This window comes from Pleurodeles waltl, chromosome 3_1, assembly GCF_031143425.1.
Source record: "Pleurodeles waltl isolate 20211129_DDA chromosome 3_1, aPleWal1.hap1.20221129, whole genome shotgun sequence".
NCBI classification, from domain to species: domain Eukaryota; kingdom Metazoa; phylum Chordata; class Amphibia; order Caudata; family Salamandridae; genus Pleurodeles; species Pleurodeles waltl.
Window position 1 is genome coordinate 828,517,840 of NC_090440.1, and position 25,236 is coordinate 828,543,075.

General features: G+C 46.2%; 1 protein-coding gene across 1 annotated transcript in view; it reads right to left on the reverse strand.

The window, feature by feature from the left end:
- PIK3C2A (phosphatidylinositol-4-phosphate 3-kinase catalytic subunit type 2 alpha) overlaps positions 1-25,236 on the reverse strand; it is an 852,450-nt gene that overhangs the window by 548,767 nt on the left and 278,447 nt on the right. The window contains 1 exon segment of the mRNA XM_069223730.1: positions 21,352-21,415. Within this exon segment, the coding sequence (XP_069079831.1) occupies positions 21,352-21,415 (64 nt within the window).

Genomic DNA, 25,236 nt, shown 5'->3' on the forward strand with positions numbered 1-25,236 from the left:
TCACAGGTAAGTAAAACACTTACATCGTTCACAGTTGGGTCCAAGGTAGCCCACAGTTGGGGGTTCAAGGCAACCCTAAAGTTACCACACCAGCAGCTCAGGGCCAGTCAGGTGCAGAGGTCAAAGCGGTGCCCAAAACACATAGGCTTCAATGGAAATAGGGGTGCCCCGGTTCCAGTCTGCCAGCAGGGAAGTACCCGTGTGCTCAGGGGGCAGACCAGGGGGGGTTTTGTAGGGCACCGGGGGGGGGGACACAAGCAGACACAGAAAGTACACCCTCAGCGGCACAGGGGCGGCCGGGTGCAGAGTGCAAACAGGCATTGGGTTTCAGATAGGAATCAATGGGGAGACCCGGGGGGTCTCTTCAACGATGCAGGCGGGCAAAGGGGGGCTCTTCGGGGTAGCCATCACCTGGGCTAGGCAGAGGGTCGCCTGGGGGGCACTCCTGCACTGGAGTTCGGTTTCTTCAGGCCCTGGGGCTGCGGATGCAGTGCTGGTGTCAGGTTCCTTGTTACAGGCAGTCGCGGTCAGGGGGACACTCTGGATTTCCTCTTCAGGCGTCGCTGTGGGAGTTCGGGGGGGTCAACTCTGGCTACTCACGGACTCGCAGTCGCCGGGAAGTCCTCCCTGTAGTGTTTGTTTTCCACAGGTCGCGCCGGGGGCATTGGGTGCAGAGTGGAAAGTCTCACGCTTCCGGCGGGAAATGTGTGTCTTTAAATGTTGCTTCTTTGTTGCAATTTCTTGAACAGGGCCGCTGTTCTTGGGAGCTTCTTGGTCCTTTAGATGCAGGGTAGTCGTCTGAGGCTTCAGAGGTCGCTGGACCCTGTTGGATGCGTCGCTGTTGCAGTTTTCTTCGAAGTAGGGAGACAGGCCGGTGGGGCTGGGGCCAAATCAGTTGTCGTCTCCGTCTTCACTGCAGGGCTTCAGGTCAGCAGTCCTTCTTTTCTTTAGGTTGCAGGAATCTATCTTCCTCGGTTCTGGGAGCCCCTAAATATTGAATTTAGGGTGTGTTTAGGTCTGGGAGGGCAGTAGCCAATGGTTCCTTCAGGTCCTGGGGGCTGCGGGTGCAGTGTTGGTTCCAGGCGTCAGGTCCCTTGTTACAGGCAGTCGCGGTCAGGGGGAGCCTCTGGATTCTCTCTGCAGGCGTCGCTGTCGGGGCACAGGGGGATCGTCTCTGGTTACTCACAGGCTCGCAGTCGCCAGGGAGTCCTCCCTGAGGTGTTTTTTTCTGCAGGTCGAGCTAGGGGCGTCGGGAGCAGAGTGTGAAGTCTCACGCTTCCGGCGGGAAACGTGCAGTCTTTGAAAGTTGCTTCTTTGTTGCAAAGAAGTTGCAGGTTTTGATCAGGGGCCGCTGTTCACGGGAGTTTCTTGGTCCTGTAGTCCAGGGCAGTCCTCTGAGGCTTCAGAGGTCACTGGTCCCTGTCGGATGCGTCGCTGGAGCAGGTTTTCAAAGTTGGAGACAGGCCGGTAGGGCTGGGGCCAAGTCAGTTGTCGCCTTCCTCCTTCTCTGCAGGCCTGTAGGTCAGCAGTCCTTCTTTCTTCAGGTTGCAGGAATCCGATTTCCTGGGATCTGGGGTGCCCCTAAATACTAAATTTAGGGGTGTGTTTAGGCCTGGGAGGGCAGTAGCCAATGGCTACTGTCCTTGAGGGTGGCTACACCCTCTTTGTACCTCCTCCCTGTGGGGAGGGGTGCACATCCCTAATCCTATTGGGGGAATCTTCCTTCTACAAGATGGAGGATTTCTAAAAGTAAGAGTCACCTCAGGACACCTTAGGGGCTGTCCTGACTGGGGGGGACACGACTCCTCCTTGTTTTCCTCATTATCTCCTCCAGCCTTGCTGCCAAAAGTGGGGGCAGCAGCCGGAGGGGAGGGCATCTCTACTAGATGGGATGCCCTGTGGCGCTGTAACAAAGGGGGTGAGCCTTTGAGGCTCACCGCCAGGTGTTACAGTTCCTGCAGGGGGAGGTGAGAAGCACCTCAACCCAGTACAGGCTTTGTTCCTGGCCACAGAGTGACAAAGGCACTCTTCCCCATGTGGCCAGGAACATGTCTGGTGTGTGGCAGGCTGGCAAAAACTAGTCAGCCCACACTGGAAGTCGGGTATGTTTTCAGGGGGCATCTCTAAGATGCCCTCTGGGTGTATTTTACAATAAATTGCACACTGGCATCAGTGTGCTTTTATTGTGCTGAGAAGTTTGATACCAAACTTCCCAGTTTTCAGTGTAGCCATTATGGTGCTGTGGAGTTCGTGTTTGACAGACTCTCAGACCATATACTCCTATGGCTACCCTGCACTTACAATGTCTAAGGTTTTGCTTAGACACTGTAGGGGCATAGTGCTCATGCACATATGCCCTCACCTGGGGTATAGTGCACCCTGCTTTAGGGCTGTGAGGCCTGCTAGAGTGGTGACTTACCTATGCCACAGGCAGTGTGAGGTTGGCATGGCACTCTGAGGGGAGTGCCATGTCGACGTAGTCATTTTCTCCCCACCAGCACACACAAGCTGTGAAGCAGTGTGCATGTGCTGAGTGAGGGGTCCCTAGGGTGTCATAAGACATGCTGCAGCCCTTAGAGACCTTCCCTGGCATCAGGGCCCTTGGTACCAGGGGTACCAGTTACAAGGGACTTACCAGGGTTGTGCCAATTGTGGAGACAAAGTTACAGTTTAGGGAAAGAACACTGGTGCTGGGGCCTGGTTAGCAGGGTCCCAGCACACTTTCAAATCATAACTTAGCATCAGCAAAGGCAAAAAGTCAGGGGGTAACCATGCCAATGAGGCATTTCCTTACAGTCAGTCTCACCGAAACCCAAGACAGAGGCTGAAAGATCGAAATCATAACCTAAATATCTTGGACTCGCTTTTCGGGACGATAGGCTCGAAACTGCATTGTGTCCAGAACAGCTCAGATGGAAGGGAGCATCTGAGAGGGAGTCAGGTGTGACTTTGGCACGTTTATAATGAACCCCAATGTGTGCAGAAGGTTCGCCATAGTCTGAAGGTGGGAGACGACTTTCTGGGGCGAGTCTGCCTTCAACAGCCAGTCGTCGAGCTAGGGTAAGACTGAAACCCCCAACCTGCGCAGATTAGCTGCAACCACCGCCATCACTTTCGTGAACACACGAGGGGCGCTGGTAAGGTGGAAGGGGAGCAAGGTAAATCGTAGGTAACGTCTGTGGGCAGGCAGGATGGGAATGTGGAAGTAAGTGCCCTGCAAGTCCAACACTACCATCCAGTCTCCTGTGTCAAAGGCAGACAGAACCTGAGCCAGGGTGAGCATTTAGTATTTCTCCTTCTTGGGGAAGTAATTGAGGTACCGAAGGTCTAGGATAGGACATAAGCCCTTTTTGAGCACCAGAAAGTAGCGGGAATAACAACCACAACCTATTTCTGGCGCAGGGACCTTCTCTATGGCTCCCTTGGCCAAGAAAGCCAGAACTTCCTGGCGGAGAAGTGCCGAATGATCCTGTGGAATATGGCTGACTGATGGAGGCATGGCTTGGGGTAGATTTGAAGGTGAGGAAGTAGCCCCTTGGAATGATCTTCAAAACCCACCTGTCCATAGTGATGGATTACCAGTGGGGCAGGTGATGGGGAATCCTGCCGCCAACTGAACTGGAGTGAGGGGACGACTAGAAGGGTTTTGAGGCTGCAGCGGGAGCAGTGGTGGACTGGGCAGACCACTCGCTCCCTCTCCCACGCCCACTTCGGGTCGTGGTCTCGCTCCAGGCACCACAGGCACCACAGGCAGACCTGATGCAGATCCGTCACCGGCATCATGCTTTGAAAGTCCGTGCACGGTTTGAAACCAGTCTTCGGGGACAACCTTGACGCACACAAAAAACTCAACAAAAGGGTCTCTGTCCAGATCAGTTCCCGGAAAGAAAAGAGCTGACGTCACTGCACTGAGGCGGCGTCTATGTACTATTCCCAACGTCATCATGACGACTACAACGCCAACGGCACCCGTGGAGTCGACTGAGACCATCTACCGATGCACAAGGGTATTGTTTGAAGAAAAAATCTCCGGATCCAGTGTGAGGGCCTGGGGGAAAATTCTGAAGAAAGGAATCTGCAATTAGAAGTCTCTAGCAGATCACACACACAGTGGAAAAATGAGGCACACACTCAATGACTAACTCCAGGCCAATGTTTTTATATAGCAAAAATATATTTTGTTACTTTATTACCAGAACCAAAACGTCTTTGTTGCAGGTAACTACTGTTGTAGGTAGGTATCAAGCATTTATATGAAATGTACTTTGTTTAGGTTTTGCAGTTAAAACAGTTTACAAGTAAGTAACACTTTTCAATCTGAAAAGTTGACACACAGCAATTTCTCATAAGAACCAATGCATCCTAAGGGAGGAAAAGTGTTAGCACAGTTAACAGGTATGTACTCTACTTAGGATACCATCTTCGGGGGTTAGGATGTCCACAGGTCAAAGTTCAAGTTGACCCCAAAAGTGCACCACCAGCAACACAGGACTAGACGAAGACAGAGGTCGAAGTAGGTGTTGGGTTTTCAATGGAATCCCATGGGGGCCGGGGGAACTCAGAAGAACACAGGTTGCAGGTAAGTACCCGCTGTTTCAGGACACAGGCCTGGGGGGTTTAGATCATCCCTAGAGGGTGGGGTGGGGGCGGGAGGCACAGGTCACCCCCAAACATACATTCTCAGCGGCACGGGGGACCAGGTGCAGGGTGCAAACACAGCATTGGGCGCCCAATGGTTTTCAATGGAGGAACCCTGGGGGTCACAAAAGATGCTGCAGACTGGGTCCAGCGGGTCTGTTCCAAAAACCCACGGCTGGACAAGTAGGAGAGGTGCCCGCTGGACGTTGCTGGACCATCAGTCGGATTCCCTAAGGCCAGGGGGGCTGCGAGTGCAGGGGTACCTTTGGGAATCTTCATCAAATTTGGTCGCAGTCAGGGGGGTCCTTCGGATTCAGGCTCCAGGCTTTGTCGTGTTGGCCAGGAGGAATCAACACAGGGTGGACTAGAGGTCAGAATCGCCTGGGGACTTCCTCTGGACCAGTGGGCCACCTGGACTCCGGCTGTGGGCATTGGGTGCACAGTGGACAGGGTTCGCGGATCCGGGGCAGTTCTTGAGTCCTTTTGGAGGGTTTCATCTGGCTTCTGGACTAGGCCACTGTCCTCTGGAATTCTCGGTCCTCTGCTGGGCAGGCAGTCCTCTTGAGGTTTGTAGAGCTAACTGGTCCTGCAGGATGTGTCCCCTTTTTGTAGCAGGAGTCTTGAAGCTGCAGATAAGTCGGTAGGGCTGGGGCCAAGTCAGTTGTTGTCAGGGGTCTTCACTGATGGGATAAGTCTTCAGTCCTTTCTTGAGGTTGCCAGGAATCTGGTGAGCAAGGTTCAGGGGTGCCCCTAAATACTAGATTTCGGGGTGTTACAGGAGTCAGAGGACAGTATCTAATGGCTACTGTCCCCTGAGTGCGGCTACACACTTCCTGTGCCCCCTCCCTATGGGAATGGGGCACATTCTTATCCCAATTGGTCCCTCTCCTCCAAAACAAGATGGAGGATTCTGCAAGGAGGGGTCACTTCAGCTCCGGACCGCTTAGGGGTGGTCCTGGCTGCAGTGGTCACTTCTCCTCGTTTTTAACTAATTTTCCCGCTGTACTTGCTGCCTGGAGTGACTTGGGCACTGTAACAGGAGGCCTAAACCTTTGAGGCTCACCTCCCAGTGTTGCAGTTTCTGCAGGGTGGAGGTCAGAAGCACCTCCACTCAGAGCAGGCTCTGTTCATGACCCCAGACAGAACAAAGCCTCTCACCTCATGGGGTCCAGATACTTGTCTGTTTATGAAAAGCTGGCATAGACCAGTCAGCCCTACACCAGAGGGTTGAGTAAAATACAGAGGTGATCTCTAAGATGCCCTCTGTGCGCATTTTACAGCAAACCCAACACTTGCATCAGTGTGGGTTTATTGTGTTGATAAGTTTGATGCCAAACTTCACAGTCTTCAGTGGAGCCATCATGGAGCTGTGGAGTTCGTAATGAAACTCCCAGTACATGTACTTAAAATGGCCACACTCCACTTACAATGTCCAAGAATGAAGCTATGCCCTTACCTGTGGTACCGTGCACCCTGCCTTAGGGCTGTAAGGCCTGAAAGAGTGGTGACTTACCTATGCCACAGGCAATGGTTAGTGGGCATGGCACCCTGGGAGGGATGCCATGTCGACTTTACCTTTTCCTCCCACTAACACACAATGGCAGTGTCACGCCTCACAGCGGCAGTACAGCGAATCTCCACGATAGAGGATGACATCCACACAGTGAGGGCAAAAAGCCTGGATATGGAGAAAGTGCTGGTGGTGATTCAAACCAGGAGTAAAGATTTGGAGTCCCAATCATGGTGAAATAACTTGCAAATTACAGGCATACCCGAGTCGGACAATACTGGGAAAATGGAAGACTTTGTGGAACAGATGATCACCACCTTATTTAGGCAGGAGAACCTCTGTGCAATGCTAGTGGTGGAGCTAGCACACAGGTCCTTGATGGCACGTCCACTATAGAGACTGAGATGCAGCACTCAGGTTGGCAAGGGAAAAGAAGGATCTCAACTACCAAGGTGATGAGATATCTTTCTACCCAGATTTCACGGTCACAGTCCAGGCAGCACAAAAAGAATACCGCCACATTAAGCGTCAATTACAGAAGGTGTGTATTTCGTACACTATTCTATATCCAACATAGCCGTGCATCATCCACAGTGAGAAACAAAAAAATCTGTGCAGCTCCGAAAACTGCAAAAGAATACCTGAAACCCTTGCATTGCGGCGGCGGGATCAGCCAGCAAGAGACAGCACAGACTAAGACACTTTGTGGAACTTTGACGTTTTCCTTACTAAACAGACTGGTGACATAAGCATCATGAAAGATCAAACAACTTTGACACTGCAGATAGGACATGTAACGAGAGTACTTGGCCTCCATTACTGCCGGGGGGGGCGTGGTGTGTTAGAAGATTTCCTGACAATATCGATGTCACCAGCCTGTAGGTACAGTATACAATTACAATGTTGGCCTTGCAGGCACGCGTTGCACATTACTCTACATGATGGCCCGGCAGGGGCCGAACAATTCCAGTAAAACCCACTTAGTCCTTAACTTTTTAGATCAACATAATATTCACATCGCACTCTTACAGGAGACCCACCTGGCACAGCCGTCAGATACAACTGTTGGCTCACAATGGGCAGCTTATTGCCTGCCCTCATCTTGTTCCTCTTGTGCTAGAGGGGTTCTGGTATTGGTGAAACACAGGGTTCCCTTTATGGGTACGCACTCAGTTAAAGATGATCTGTACAGGCGATGATTGCCCAGGGGATCCTGTATGGCACCCATATTACACTGGTTAATACTTATGCCTCGAATATAGATGACCTGGACTTCTTTACGTCTATTTGGAGACATATACACTCCTTGTAACCATCCATTATTTTATGGGGTGGGGCCCTGATCACATACTTGGACCTTTATATGGATAGATCAGCGAGGACAGGGTGGCATGGTTAACAGGTAGCACATATTGTGCTGGAGAGTACTGCATGGTAGATGCGTGGCGGCTATGGCACCCACACATAAGGGAAGGCACATTTGTGTCATCTGTCCATGGTACGTGGTCTAGATTAGACTACTGGTTGATCTCAGTAGAGAGTTGTCCATAGGTAGCTGGGGTCGAACACTGCCCAAGACACATTTAGACTACTCGCCAGTAATGTGTGTATAGAGATGCCAGGGATGCCCCTCAACCGTTTAAATGACTCCTCCTCACAGCCGCACTGCTGGATGTTGTGAGCAAATACGAAATTTGTGCAGTGATTATTAAGTATTCTGATTAAAATGCTGGGAAAGGTACGGTTTGGGAGGCATTCAAGGGTACGATAAGAGGGGTCTGCATGAGCACTCAAGAGGGTGTGCATAAAGCAATTGGTAACCAATTATAAAAAAGAAATCACATTGCAATCCCTGGAACTTGACTGAGTGTAAACCAGGCCCAGCTTTCCTGGCAGTGAATCACGAGCACCTGACAGAATTCCATGAATTGGTCTCTTAAGAATTATAGTTTCTCTCTAAAGAGCATGTAGTGCAGTCGTATGAGTAGGGCGGGCGAGCTGGTTGGAGCTTAGCTGGCAAGCTGCGGACACCAAGGGGTAATGAACATATAATTAAGATAGCTGACGGAGACACACAGGTACACTATGATACGCCTGCAATCCTTACCGTTTTTCAATAATTTTATATTGGTCTGTAGGGCACCGGTAAGATGGCCACGGCAGCTGAGACCAATCTATATTTGGAGGATGTGGCGCTGGCGTGGTTGTCTCTGGGGCAATGAGAATTCCTCATGCAACATATTATGGCTGAATATGTTAAGGAAGCGATACGGGCACTCCCGAATGGTAAGGCACCTGGAATAGATGGACTGACAAGTGAATTTTAAAAAGGAGTTCTGCGAGTATGGATACACCTGAGATCCCGAACAAGTAGTCTGATCGAATTATGGTAGAGCCATATCACAACCTGAAGATCAGATGGCTAGATGGAAGATGCTGCCAATGTGGCTAGCGGATAGAATAGCAGTTTAAAAAACAATGGTACTACCTAAATTTCTAAACTTGTTTGACAGTATTCCCATTGGCCTGCCAGTGTGCTTTTTTCAGAAACTGGATATGCTACTGCTGGCGATGGTCTGGGCTGGTACGCAACCTCGCATCAGTATGGACATATTTACCTTATCATATGACAAGGGTGAGTATAATGCACCGGAATTTTATCTATACTATCTCTGCGCGCAGGCACATTTTGCGCATTATGGGTTTGTCCCTCATGACTACACGCCACATAATGCAGTGGAACACAACAATGCACACTCCGTTCCACTTGCTGCAGTCATAACACATGGATCAGGAGATGTCCCACGCACTTAGATTGACACCATACAAGCCACATGCACAGCCTGGCAGAAATTGGGTGTGTTAGAAGAGAAACTTCCACTATATGCCCTGGCCTTGTCACTCTAACATCACCCTGCAATCTCGGTTTCTCAAGAGGGCAAGGAGCTCCAGACTCCTTGCTCATGTGGGTCTCAGGAACATGGGGGCTTTCAATCCTAATGACACATTTATATCACCAGAAGAGCTCATAGGCGTTTGCCTCCAACCACGTTGTTGATGTTTTTATACTACAAGCTCCCTCATTTCCCCAAAGTACCTCCTACTTTGACTGTGCTTCAGGTGCTCCTTACTAGCCCCATGCACTGCCATTTAATTACTACACTCTGTAATGAAGCGCAAGGGGAAAAAGAGCGGACTACAGCGAAGTCCTTAGAGCAATACTCCCCTAAACCATGGAAAAAACAGATTTAAGTTTTGTGCCGCCGATACATACACTAACTGCCAATTGTAACCAGTTATCCACTTTAAATTCTTACATCAAACATATTACACTCCTGTTAAACTTCACAAATCTGAGGTACGTGAAGACGCCAATTGTATACGATGTGGGGAGAGGGAGGTGAATATTTTACACCTGGCTCAGCAGTGTGCCCCCGTTATGAACTATTGGACACAAGTGGCTGCTACGCTGATGGACATGGCAGCGGAACCAGTGCTTTGTGAGCCTGTGGTCTGCCTGCTGGGGCTGTAAAAAATCTACAACCTGCCAGACGGAGGTTCATATCTGTAGCCTTGTTGTCGGCAAAGAGATGGGTGGTGCTCCACTGGGGCAGCAGGCTTAAACCTACCAAAAGAAACGTGATATTAGACATGGTATATTGCAGGTCCTAACTAGAAGTATATGCGAGAGAACTGCATCTACCTTCAAGACCCAAGAACATTTGGGCCCCTTCAACAGCGTACCTACTATCGACATCGGAAGAATGAAAAGAACTCTATTATGTGGGAGGTGTTGGGATATACATCTGAGGATTGGTAGTAGCCTATTAAGTGCCACTGCAATGTTGTTTTCTAGCTTTTACTCATCTTTAAGTCATTTTATATAGATATGCAGATGCTGGGGGGCGGTAGTTTGTCAATCTGATATATGCTTCATTGTGCTACATGCTATGGTACTTGAAAACCCAATAAAAACTATTTAAAAAAAAGTAAGACTAAGTAAGACCTGTGAGAGAGAGCGATGGGTCCTTTGGAAGACATTGATTGGTAGGAGCACTACTTCGTGGGAGTTGGCCTTTAAAAATTTGCACAGAGCATATTATAAAAGAAGTAGATTCTAAAAAAAATCTAAAGAGACCAACCCCCCACATACCTAAAATGGAAGAAGGCATGTTCCTGCACACCCCTATAAAAGCCTACTGGTGTGACGAAATAATAGAACAAGCTCCTAAACCAGGATACACTGTGCAGCCCACACTTTGTTTTATTGAGAATCCCAAACAATGTCGAAATGGCTAGAAATCAAATGGTATTCTGTATGTTGGGATATTGGATTGTAAAAAGACACCGCAAGGGGCTGGGGTAACCCATAAATCCCAACTAGACAGAAATGGTTGGCAGCCATGGACACGGTATGGAGGTGGAGACAGTGGTCTATGCAAGTGTGGGGTGCCTGAAGAAATTTGACAAGGTCTATGGTAAATGGAGAATGTACTATAGTATTTATGCCTAAATTGAACGATTTATGGGGTAATGCCACTAATGAGAGTCTAACTGATATATGAAGAAGGAAAATGCAATGGCTGTTTGAGGGAAGACAAAGAATTCATAATCTACGCTATGGTGTGTCACCCTGGTGTGTTTCTGCATGAATATATGGTTGTGTTTGGAAAATGAATACATATGTTGAAAAAATAAAATAAAGGATGGCTAAGAAAGTTAAAAGCTAAAGTGACAATCAATGTGAAGGTAATTTTTCGTACATCCTCCTGTCAACAGCCTTGGAATGAGACTGTACATTTCTAACAATGTTGTGACAGAGGCAACAAAATATGTCAGTCCAAGATTCAAGCAAAAAGGAGAATGTGAAATTACTGGTCAAAAGCTGTCTCTCTAGGGGGAAATATAACCAAGAAGACTGCTTATAAAAAAGGGAGACAGCGCTAGTTGATGTGTGAAAAAATGCTATGGGTGTATGCCTCCAAAAAAACACGGATGCTTCCTACGGTGTGGTAGAATGAGAGGGTATTTCGAAGATGGATCCAATACTTTGCTTTTGTGCAATCCCATGTATGGATCATTGGAGAATAGAGCCTGAAACACAGCAATCCTTCTTGTGGATGCATAAATAACGAGGAAGGCAATTTACCATGTTAAAAGGGGATGTCACAAGATGGCATCGATTAATATGCTGTGTCCATTAAACAAGTGATAACCAATCAATGAATCAGTTCATACTTTATTCACTATGAAACCTATAAAAGTAGGTAACAAATCGAATAATAACAAAGTTCAACTATGACCTAAAATAAACAAAAACAGATAACACTGTATAGCAAGCAGGTGTGCCAAGAGGAACATTTGAGACACGCAAAATTTGTATTTGCATTTCTGGACGTTGAAGACTTGCCATTGTAGTGACCTCTGCATTCTCAACAAAATTATTTGGAAATGAAAGTTTACTTGACTTTATAAGCCTGTTCAACCTTTAAAAGCATTGACAGTCTTTTGTGCCTCAAGGTGGAGATACTCTGTTATTTAAAGGCTTTGCTCAAGTTTTAAATTTCTAAAGAGCCGCACATCAGTAGAACTTGCCAAACTTGCTGCAGCTTTAAAAGCAAATTCACAACTTTATCCTAAAGGACCCCACTAAGAGACGGAGCCTAAGTCATGCACGACTCAGCCATTAATCAATCTGACTGTGGTGTCGAGAATGTCTGTGTTGCTCTGAATTTGCTGTCAGTTTTCTTATTACAATAGACCAAAAATAAAATTTTCAGCAGTTTTATGTGTAAGAAACTCTACAAACCTTTTAATTTTGTCCCAATTTTGACACTTATAAAATTACATTAGTGACAAAGTGCATTTGTGTTGGGAAAGAAACATTCTAGCCGCTCTTCTTTGGTATAAACTGAAAGAGTGTTACGGTTGCAAAAATTACGCATGACAAATTATTATTTACTAGAGAGCCTTCCCTGGCTACAAACGTCACAATATGGGTTGTAATTTATTTTATTCAAAGTCTTTGAAACTCGTGTCTCTGAATCCGCACTACCTATGTAGAAACTGTTACCTGACAATACAGTGTTCCACAGGCAAAATAGATTTGAATGAAACTAGTGGTGATAAGAGTCCTCAAGCAGCATGTTTACAGGTCGCGTGGCCACCGCCGAAGATGGCGGAAGCATAATCAAGAGACTCTCAGATCCGGCCCAAGCATCCTGAAAAGCGTCAGAGCCTGAAACTGACACTTTTCTGCTTTAGATGCTGTGCTGAATCTAGTGGACTGCTTTGAGGATCCAGGGCAGATCGTGTTGCGCTCTGCACTGCAACTGCGGCCCATCCAAGCTTGGGCCTCCAACTTCCTAGGCCGCAGTCCCAAGCATACCACTTGAGTGCTGGCTGAGTGCGTTGGTGAGATAGCGGGCCCTGGCCTGGGCTTGGCCTGTGCAGCAGACCACGATCCCAAAAGGTGAGCGATGCAACAGGACATACACTCTGCTCTGCACCCCTCCACTCTGCACCACTGCACTCTACTATGCACCAGTCTAATCTATGCCTCTGCATTCTACGACACTGCATTGAATGCAACTGAATTCTATGCCGCTGTATTCAATGACACTTCACTCTACACCACTATATTCTGAAACACTCTATACCAATGTACTCTACACCAGTCAGCTCTACTGCATACCACCCCACTATATGCCACTCTGCGTGACTCCACAGTATGCCACTCCTAAACACGCCACTCTCTGCCAAGCCAAACACTCTACACCACTCTTTGCCATTCCACTTTGCGACACTCCACACCACTCTCCTTTATGCCACTAACTTTTAGCCATGCTGAACAGCAGCCATTTTGGTGTAGAACATGGCTAAAACACATTGGCAAAACCCGTAACTCTTGCGTAGATGTGACCTATTGGCTTTGCCAATGTTTGTTAGTACTATGAGATGCCGAGGTCCCTAAAAGCACTGTGAATGTGTAAATCCTTATTTTAAACATGCATTACACACAGCCTACTACAGCCTACCACAAAATGTGCAAATACATTTAGGATAAATTTAAAAAAGCCTCTCTATAACACACATTCCAATAATATACAGATTACACCTAGTGCAATTTTTTTTTATAACTGTCCGTTAAAACTACACCCTCCCTCACCTTGGAACACCCCTACAGTACCTCTCTAAAAGAAAATATCTTTGCCATCAGAAAGCTTCAAGTGACTCATTTGAATAAAGACAATACAGGTTTCCAAACCCCTTTGCATTTGAAGATTTACCAGGTGCGCACCTTTGCATTTCTTTCGGGAAGGAGACACCCTGGAAAGAAGGGCCATTTATCTGTCTGTCCCTCCCTCGGGATCAGAGCACAGGAGACTCCCTGCCTTTCCATCCAGCTGGGGAAACTAAACTGTCCTAATTGCATTTGTTCTTTGACTGAAAGGCTAAAATTACGTAAAAATGCTGCCCGTTAAGCCTTTCATCACGGACAACGAACGGAAGGGATAAATAACGGGCAGTATGTGAAAATTACGGATGGGTGGTCACCCTACCCTAGACTGCCTGGCTAGAAGCGGTGCTCCAGGGAAGTGCCCAAGTTTAAATTCCTGACAAGGGCCTATGGGACCGCAGATGACACCTTCAGCAACTGGCCAGCCTGATCAGTGGTACAACAACAATTGCTGACAATTTCCTTGCCCCGGGGACTCTGCATTCTCCCTCACCATGCCGACTGGTGATTCCGGGTCTTCCAGGTCAGTGACCCCTACAATCTGTGCACTCAATGACTACTATGCCTTGTGAATAAGACACTAATTACCCTCTGCTGATGCTATGAAGGCAGGGCCCTGCGTTTAATAAGGGGGGGCCCACTGAAGTGTGGTTGTGCCCTGTTGGGGCTTGAGACTGGATGCCCTGTGACCCACCCACCCTGCCTTAATGGTGTGTTGGGATTGGAGGCTGCGGCTTGAGGTGCATGATGTCACAACAAACTGTGCTCCTGAGAGAAGTGGCCCTGCAGCGAATGGCAGTGCTTAATTTGTAAATAAAAATGGGATGGTGCCCAAAGCTCTCCTCTGAAACACGCGGCTACTGTAATTAAATGTGCAAGCACAGTACACCTGAGGCCGCGTATTCCTGAAGCCATCTTGGGCCTCTTTAATTCATTTACAGCCACTCCCTGCCCCTTCAGCTCACTCTTGCAGCTTTAGTTTTTCTCCTTTTGTGACTTTTTAAATTTGTCTCTTCCTCCATTTTTCCCATATGCGTCTTATGCTGTCAGTAAATGATTGAGGCAGAAATGTAAGTGCCAGCCCTAAAAAAGAAGTTCTGGTGCCCTGCACAGTAACCGCCGGCTCAAATTAAGCACTGGGGAACAGACGTCAGTGACTATGGTGGGGTGATAACACCAGTGGCAGCACGATTTGCAGAGCCCCACCATCTGCCTTGTTCTGAAAAGTTTGACTTATTGAGAGGTGTGACAAGAGGCACCAGTCTATGGTCTAGTCATCAATCAGGTGCTTCTCTGACATCCCTGGTTGCAAACATGTGTCACACTAAACACAAGCCCGACACACCAACCAAACGCTCATGCTTCAGGTCTGCCCGTTGGAAATCAATCACGCTGCCACCCGAAAGACTTTGTACCCTCCACCATTTTGCCCGCCAAGTGGACAAGCTGAATATTATCCTTCAGGAGCTTTGTGACGTACTGGTGGCAACTGAGGAGCAACTAGGGGCCATCACGACAGACATAATGACCTCAAAGATGACCTGTGTAAATTATCTGACAGAGTCAAAACAAACAAGATAACCCTTTCTTCCCTCAATCCATGTCAAGCAGATCACTCCACACAACTTACTCACTTGTGCCAACAAGTGTGCGGGCTCCAAGGCCGCGTAGATGAAGTGTAAGCAAGATCTTGCATAAAAAACATCTGAATAGTGGGTGCGCCAGAGGGTGTTGAGAGTCCCAACATTACCCAGTTTGTCGAGGACTGGCTCTGCAAGGTGGTGGCCCCATCTGGACTGCCCAAGCTGTTTACAGTACAGAGTGTGCATCAGGTCCCCACAAAGCAACCATTATCTGGAACACTGCCTCGGCCCATAGTGGCTAAGATCCTTAATTATAGGAATCGGGACACGCTGTTGCGCATGAAAAGGCACCTATCCTCATGGAAAATATCAGAGTCTCCTTGTTTCCAGTTTACACGTTGGCTGACCAACGTGTTGAGATGCTCCTCATTCCAGGAGGTTGAAAAGCAGTTGAGTTGTGCTGGTGTTAAATACACCTTGCTGTTCCCTACAAAGCTAAAGTTGAATCGTGAAGCACACGCTCTTTTTTGAAATGCCAGATGGGGCTTGGGACTGGCTAGAACTCCATTTTCCCAACTTACAGAGCCAATGTGAATCCCAAACTGAGCCATCTAAGCCTCGTAAGTATTCGATGTTAGAAACGTCATCTGTCCACCTGAATTAGCCGGAGGATAGCTCCTTCCTCACAGCAGGCACAAGAAGGACCGTAGGCGGCAATCACTTGAGCAACTTTCCTGATACCTAATAGCAACAAGATATGTTACCTGGGGGTGGCTGGAGTGAGTAGGGAAATTTTTATTCACTGTATTGCTGTTACCCTCGACCATAATCTCAAATGCCTATAACACTGTCACCTATAATGTACGGGCCTACGGACTGTATGTAAGACAGGGTTCTGGCACAACTAAACAGACGTTGTGCCAACATCACATTTCTACAGGATACTCATCTTTCCACCCATGAGGCCCAAAAGTTGAGCAGGAAACGATGGGGGCAACTGTTTCACACTTCTTGTTCAGCTTTTGCCAAGGGTGCAGCGATTTCGCTTAGAGTCTGGGTCCCATTTGTGATGGTTGACACTAAGATAGATACACAAGGGTGCTATGTTTTACTTAGAAGTATGTTAGATGGAGCTTCAATTGTGTTAGGGTGCATTTACACACCCAACGCTGAACAAGGTATCTTATATAGCAAAGACGCTTATAACAAGGCAATGCAAATCCCAGACAGCCACAAGGTTGACCAAAAGGCAAGACGAGGTGACCCACTGGGGTCTTTCAGAGAGGGATGTTCTTCGTTCCGAGGAATACTGCAGCATGCGCAGGAAGCTGTGCAGGCTGCAGTGTGGGATGCTCTTCTAAAGGGGTTTAAAGTGCATGACATGGCAACTAATTAATCGACCCTTGCACATTTTACAACCACCACGTTGTAAAGTTGCTTTGTTGACAGCTCCCCTGTACCCAGAGGACCTGTCGTTGGTGCCATGGGCTCTCATTTAGATTACGTTCACAAGGATTGCTTAGGTGGGTTCCCCCATTATCGCCATTTTGATCAGACATGGCATTGTTCCTTGCCTCCTCTCATATGTTTAAATCACTACTATCTACCCTCTAGAGCTGATGCATAATTGAATGCCATAGCTTAGGTGTCAGATCTAATAGTTTGGGGGTGTGGTGGGGTGATTTTTGCTGTATTGCAATATCACAGTACATTCTGTATTGATTTTGACTTGTATGCGACTACATGTAATGGCATTCGCAAAATTACTTTAATTACTCTGTCAATCGTCCTCACCAGTAATGTCACAGATTAACAAAAATGCAATACACTTTGTCTTAAAAAAACAGCAGATTTATAGGGTGAGATCAAATCTAAAACTGCTTTAAGAATTCCTGTAATTTCCACTGCTTTAACATTACAATATAAAACTATTTGGTTGTATGTTGTTGGTTCCGATCACCTTACCTCCAACTGGTTATTCATTATCAGAACCTTGGATTTAATAGGTGGGTGGAGTCACTTCCTGTGCAAAGGAATGCTTTGCAACAGGTTGTGATGTCTGTAACCTTTGTTTTGAAGTCTTGTTCTAGCATTTAAAGAAAAGACTTTGTCAGTGCATATTTGTAGGAAAATTAGCATGGTTACCCCCTAACATTTTGCCTTTTGTTGATGCTAGTTATGATTGAAAGTGTGCTGGGACCCAGCTAACCAGGCCCCAGCACCAGTTGACTTTCCCTAAACTGTACCTTTGTCTCCACAATTGGCACAGCCCTGGCACACAGATAAGTCCCTTGTAGATGGTACCCCTGGTAACAAGGGCTCTGTGGCCAGGGAAGGTCTCTAAGGGATGTAGCATATATTATGCCACCCTGGGGACCCCTCTATCAGCACATGCACACGGCCTCTCAGCTTGCAGGTGGGGAGAAAATGATTAAGTCGACATGGCACTCCCCTCAGCGTGCCATGCCTACAACCCACTGCCTATGACATAGGTAAGTCACCCCTCTAGCAGGTCTTACAGCCCTAAGGCAGGGTGAACTATACCACAGGTGAGGGCATAGCTGCATGAGCACTATGCCCCTACAGTGTCTAAGCCAATTTTTAGACATTGTAAGTGCAGGGTAGCCATAAAGAGTACATGGTCTGGGAGTTTGCCAAACGCGAACTCCACAGTTCCATAATGGCTACACTGAAATCTGGGAAGTTTGGTATCAAACGTCTCAGCACAATAAATCCACACTGATGCCAGTGTGGGATTTATTGAGAAATGCACACAGAGAGCATCTTAGAGATGCCCCCCGTATACCAGCCCAACTACTAGTGCTAGGCTGACCAGTTTCTGCCAGCCTGCCACATCCAGACAGGTTTCTGGCCACATGGGGTGAGTGCCTTTGTGCACTCTGTGACCAGGAACAAAGCCTGTACTGGGTGGAGGTGCTTCACACCTCCCCTGCAGGAACAGTAACACCTGACGGTGAGCCTCAAAGGCTCAAGCATGGTGTTACAGCGCCCCAGGGCACTCCAGCTAGTGGAGATGCCAGCCCCACGACACAGCCCCCAAGGAGGAGTCACCCTCCAGCCAGCAGCCTGTCTCCAGACTCAAAGAACCTGCAACAGCGACATCCAGCGGGACCATCGACCTCTGCCGACTAAGAGGACTGCCCTGCAACACAAAGGACCAAGAAACTCCCAAGGACAGCGGCTCTGTCTAATCTACAATGAAGAAAACAACTTTAAAGGGACTCCAGCCTCACTCCTGAAGCATGAGTCCCCCACACTCTACACCCAACGCCCCCAGCACGTGTCCAGAGAAACCAACACTGCAGCAAGGACCCCCAGACGACCTCTCTGCACCCCTAAGGCGACGCCTGCAGAGAGAATCCAGAGGCTCCCACTGACCGCAACTGCCCGGTAACAAAGAACCCGACACCTGGAAGAAGCACTGTACCCGCTGCCACCAGGCCCGAGAGAAACCAACTACCGCTGCAGGAGTGACCAGCAGGCGGCCCTCATCTTTGCCTAGTCGGTGGCTGGCCTGAGAACCCCCCTGTGCCCTGCCTGCCTAGTCAGAGTGACCCCTGGGTCCCTCCATTGCTTTCAACGCAAATCCCGACACCTAATTTGCACACTGCACCCGGCTGCCGCTATGCCGCTGAGGGTGTATTTTGCGTGCCTGCTTGGGACAACACCCCTCTCCCCCTCCCCCCCCCCCACCAGTGCTCTACAAAACCCCCCTGGATTGCTCCCTGAGGACGTAGGCACTTACCTGCTAGCAGACTGGAACCAGAGCACCCCTAGACTCCATTGGCGCCTATGTTATTTGGGCCCTACTTTGACCTCTGCACCTGACCGGCCCTGTGTTGCTGATGCTGGGTGTTTGGGGTTGACTTGAACCCCCAACGGTGGGCTGCTTATGCCCCGGAGACTGAACTTGTAAGTTATTTACTTACCTGCTAAACTAACTTATACTTACCTCCCCCAGGAATTGTTGATTTTTGCAGTGTCCAATTTTAAAATAGCTTATTGCCATTTTTGCCAAAACTGTGTACATCACTGTTTTCATTCAAAGTTCCATACTTACCTATGCCAAGTACCTTATAATTTATGTATTTACTTGAATTCTGAATCTTGTGGTTCTAAAATAAATTAAGAAAATAATATTTTTCTATATAAAAACCTATTGGCCTAGAGCCAAGTCTTTTAGTGTGTGTTCTCGTTTCTTGCCTGTGTGTACAACAAATGCTTAACACTACCCTCTGATAAGCCTACTGCTCAACCACACTACCACAAAATAGAGAACTAGTATTACCTATTTTTGCCACTATCAACCTCTAAGGGGAACCCTTGGACTCTGTGCATACTATCTCTCACTTTGAGATAGTATATACAGAGCCAGCTTCCTACACTATTGTAGTGCTGTATCGGTTATTTCTTTTTCTGCATGTTATTTCTTTTGCCCTCTTAGAACCAAAATCAACAGGCAGCACAGTCTCTTCTTCAGTCATCATTGGGGAAGTGGTAAACTTTATGGTATAAACTGTACGTAGACACGGTAAAGGAAGACGCGTGTTCACAATGTCATTGTACAAATGAAAAACTATTTCTAGGAACTAATACATTTGTTAAGAATATAGGCAGAGGAGGAGTTGGAGCAGTAAAGTACTGAAGAGAAGCTGCATCAATTGGTGAAAAAGCATGGATTAGAGTGTGAGGAAATATGTCTGAGTTCAGACAAATGTAAAGAGCCATTGAAAAATACAGAGAAGGGTTGAACTCCAGCCTTTATTCTGAATCACCCAGGTGTACTCAAAAGCTCAACCATGGTTTGCTTTATGGACCTCTGATATCGCTAGCCTTGCCAAATTAAATGCCTGATTTAGAGCTTAGCAGTCGGGTTACTTCTTTACAGACTTGACGGATATCCTGTCCGCTTTATTACGTTTCCAAAGGATATTATACAATCATAATATGGCGGACGGGATATCGGTCACGTTTGTGATGGGGTATCCCCATATCGCCAAACTTGGCTCTTAGCGATCTTAGTCCTATTACTCCTTCTCTCCTGTGCTTTTCATAATGCATGGAAGGAACATGCAAAGAAATGTCTGCTACGTGAAACTGAATCAAATATTTTAAAGCTCTTCCTCTTACAATATGGTGAGATTTTCAGACAACCATGAAAGGTTTGGATTTTAGGTCTGTATTTTTGCAGGGTACCTGGTGTAGCCAGATCTGATACAGATACGTATGAAAACATTAAAGAGAATGTCCAGAACCTCTGATGGAAATGATTTGGAACTGGACCAACTGAAATCCTTGTAGGATGATGAACATCAGAGTGCTGGCTGTGGATGGGGAACAGATTCCACCATTAGTGCAAACAGTGCTAAACTGTCCTGTTGCTTTTTGTGATGGACAAAAGAGGTGCAAAAAGAAGGGCCTGGCCTATGTAAATTATATTTTAAAGCTCGCTCCTCAGTTACACTGTAGTATTTGTATAGCAATGAGAAGTTTAAGTTCAGGTTTGTATTTTTTTCATGCTATCAGGAGCCACCACAGTGTTCTCAGCTAACCAGTAGCATGAATGGAGAACCCTGGAGGATGTGTGACTGAATCTTCAATGCAAACTATTTGGTCCAATATTAGATGTATTGGTTGGGGGGGGGGGGGGGGGGGGGGGGGGAAGGGAGTTGCTCAGCTCCAGAGGGAACTTAGCCTCTGTGGTATTGTTCTGCAGCAGCAAAAATATGCTAACCATGTTTGGGAAAGATATTGGGAAAGTTATTCAAAGTTAATGAATCTCAAGACTTCCAACTGGGTTCTTTCTTACCAAAAGGACTTGGAAGTTCATGTGTCTAGAGAGCTGAGGGCCCTAAAAAGGAGAAGTAGTCATATTACCATTAATTAAAGGCTAAGAGAAAGAAGGTACAACACTCAACCCTAATCCCAGGTAACTAAATGAGAAGGACAGCACTCTGTCTCAAAGTAGATTGTGTTAAGCAAACTGGACCTCCCTTTTATATAGCCTAAAGTTGTAACTCAGCTAGACTCCTCATCGGAAAGTATAAGTACTCATGAGGAGGGGACACAACAAAAAAAAAAACAATGACAAAAAAGGTGTAGCATCAAGACAAGTCCATTCCTATACCACATCTCTCAATGTATCAGAGACAGTTATTATTAAACACTTTCGAATTATACAGGCTTGAAAAGACAAAAAAAAGCAACAGGACAGCCATAATAGCAACTAATATTCCAGTCACTGTCATCAACACCTTGTTCTTTTAACTGAAAAGTACATACTAATTGCTGGCAGTGAGTACTCATCATCATAGTGATGTGCAAAAGAGTGTTTCACCAAATAGCCAAAAACGGCTTACCTCGTTTTTAAGGCACTTGTCAACTTGGTCATGGTATGCATCTAATAGTTCTTCAATGCACTGCCTGTAAAAAAATATGTTTCAAAATAGTCAGCTTGCAATCTCTTCAATAACAACAACTGTAAAATGTATCAGTATGTTTTAGTTGTCAAAGACATTTCTGGTGTCAGTCAGAATTCCTAAACACTTTTTTGCTAAGTAAATTCAGAAAGCTTTAGACATCTTTAGTGTTACACCTCCTAACTAGAATGCTTTTTTGAGGGGAGTTCAAAAATACAGAGACCACTGAATATATTGCATTTGGTAAAGTATCACACAAGTATGTATGTATGGACTGCCCCATTGCTACTGAATTAGTGTTACATGTCAATATCTTTTTTACCAAGATAATTTTGGGCCAAAATTCACAGACTTTTTATGAATGGACTGTCATATGTAACAGGCCAAAAATGGAAGAAATCTCACTTTAACAAGGGTTCTAGGTAATCTGCATTATATGCAAAATAGTCCTGGGGTACATGTGAATAGAGCTGCATGCAAACACTTTGTACGTAATCTTGCACAGCTACATTGTGCTTAAGAATACTGCTTTTGCATCTTATCCTTCTGCACAATGGGCCATGAGAGAATACACAATATAACAATTACCTTTTGGATAACAGCAAGTTGAATATAAAGCTGCAGTCCTCTCTGCAACACCTTGCTGGGAAAAAATCCTTACCAACAGGCAAACTTAGTTTTCTAAGCTGCTTTATAGCTCTGATTTATTTTGGCAACAAAACCTTGAATCCTCAATGCCCATAAATGAGTAAAGAATACAAGAAAAAAGATGTACTTATTGGCATAGGAAATCCCAAACTATCTTTGTGATAGGTATTAGATTGATCAGAGATGAAACACAAGTTTATATAATGATAATGTTCCAAATAGGAATGAATGAGTGGCATTTTCAAGGGCAAACTACAACCCAGTACCTTCTTGTACAGTCTGATGATCAATATACTTTAATGGATCAATTATAACGACATAATTAGCTTGTTAAGATGGTGCAAATACACAAAAAAAGCAAAGATCCAAAATCTATTTGGCCTGAAGTTGAAACGTTCCACTACAGCAGATATTGCTTTTCAATGTCCTTGAACTTTGACAATGTAGTGCCTAAAATGTTGAAACATTGTGTGGACAAAGAGAAAAGCTGGAAGGATGTGGCCTCTTTCCTTACATCAACCTCCTGACAGAATAGAGAGTGTTTTAGCACGCGTTCAATTTTTATCATGTCCGAAATCCAATAAGGTTTTCTACAACAGAGCAGTTTCGCTTTTACTCCTGAACAAGTTTCACATGATCACTAAACATATCTGGCTGTTGCTTCTGAGGCTTGGAAGGGAAACAGAATTGAACAAGACAGAATTTCAAGATCTAATTTTTACAGATGTTCTGCTTCCCGACACATGATCTTGCACTGAGTATGTAGAAAAGCCACCTAACCTCCTTAGATGTAGTACAAGCATTTTGCATGTACTCTGATAGCCACTGAGGGTATTAACCCTGAATTGCATTTGTCTCATGTGTTTCTGTTGCAGTGGAACAAATTTTCACCAAATAGCAGTTACAAACATGAGTTATACTTGGCCTGCAGAACAGCTCTGTTACGGACTGTAAGTACAAGCTTCCTTTTCATGTGCATAGTCAAGAAGTAATTGTGAGAAAGTGAATTATTATTAGGGGTGAATGTTAGGACACCAAAAGTAATGAGATCACTAACTTTTAAGTTTGGTTTAAGATTTCAGTAATTTACGCGTGAGCTCAACCCCTGGTACCTCTGGCACACAGCAGACAAGCTTAACTTAAGAAAACACGTAAAGCATTTAGAAGTATCTGATGAGTGAAACATTCAAAAACACAACACAATAAAAGTCCCATTTCAAAACGACAAAAATCCACCAAATCCTTGTAAGTAGCTGCAAATGTAGGGATGGTAGACTGCAACAGAAAGCAGACTACCATCCCTACATTTGCTTTCCTACGCAGGATGTTTTTTTAAAAGCAGCACAGGATCCATAAACATACGCTGCTTTAAAAAGATTTGCTTCCTGTTGGAAGCACATTGGTGGAGCACTTAGTGATCCCAAGGACACTAATTGCTTGTCCCTGACCCCACGACATCCAACAGACTGTCAAGACACACCCTTAGGCCTCAGCCCCAACGTCCTAGAAGTAAGATTAATTCCATGCCCTGTCTCTACTTATCCGTATTGATTATAGGAATACTGTTCTTGATATACAAAAACAGTTAAAGATACGGCTCATACTGGGTTATGAAATGACTATCTGTTTCCACTCTAACAAGACAAATAGACACCTCAACACCATATCAGGATCCAGAGATCGTAGTCCACACAAACGCCTGTTAAATGGTGTTACACCAATCCCGCCCAGAAGCATCGCAGAACTGTTATATACAGAAGGGAATCCCAAACCCCAAAATCCTTTAAAAACCTACATTTTTGATAATTAACGTCCCAGCTCTTAAAAAACACTTTTGCCCAGATCCTTCCTCACATGTTGTAGGCACATTAGATGAGGCAAATTGGCAACTCTGTCATTCTGTATAGGGGAAACCATCACAGCTTTGAAGTAGGGGGTGATTCAAAGTGGCCAATCAAAGTTGAAGAGGCCCATCAAGCAGGCTCCTTAATGTATTCAAAGATAAAGGAGAGTAGCAAAGGGAGCCCTTTTCATAACTTAAGGGTTGAAATGGAGGATGGTGGACACACAATAGCGTGCGGCTGAGCGGTTTGTTTAGCACCATGCCTAAACAGAACCCTAGCTGAAGCGCTACAAGTTGTTGCCTAATGGATTTTAGGGCTGCCCCTCTGCTTCAGACCTCCACCATTTAGTACAGCTATTAAAACATGGCATGCAACTGTACTTTGTTCTCACACTGTGCAATACAGAAAACTGATCTAATGTTAAATATCTGATCCTCCATTCTGCATACGCCAGTATAAGCCATTGTGCCAAGCAATTCTGTTGTTGGTTTTCCAGATCACACACTCCCCCACCAATGGAGTCCAAAGGCTGTGGATGGGCTGCTAAGGCTGTTAAACAACCCCGCTGGTAAGAACGTTGTGGGCTTGCAGGACATCCATACAAGATCCTCTGGGGTTTGAAAGATTTTACCTCCTCGAGTTACCCTTCTCTGGGGGTTAGCTGACACGAAGGCTGCCCGATGCTCACCTCCTTTGTGGTCTCCATCTTTGCCCGGGTCTTGCATGACCCACCTAAGTATGGCTCTCCTGTCATGGATGAATCAGCACTGGGTGACATTGCATCACAGCAGGATCATTGCTGGAGGTTTTGCATCACAACAGGATCACAAAGATAATAGCAAGCAAGAAACTACAGCACGTCATGGTCTTAGCTGATATGTTAGCCTCTTAGGAGTCTGGGATCATAGAAGCGATTGTTCATGAGTCAAGAGACATTCACTGAAAAAATTGTGAGTTCTCTGATACTAGGCAGGTTCTGCACAACATAGTAAAGGTGTATGTTGGTGTAGAATCTGGAATAACCAAAAGGATGTCTCCTCCTCACCTTCTGTAGCTCCAGAGGTACAAGGGGGCGATGCCTGTTCCAGCAACAATTTCTTATCCCATTATTTTGAATGCCCGGGACCTGGTGCAATAGCTTATGTAACAACTTGCACTCGTTCCACCTCTAGTAGTACCTTTACAGAGGCAACAACAGCTTCCAGTAGTAATAACAAACATTAAGACTGGGGTGACTTATGTTGCAGCACAACCTGCACAGTCTATAATGGAAGCTGGAACCTCCTGTGCACCAAGGATCTCATCAGAAACAATGGATACCACTAACAATGGT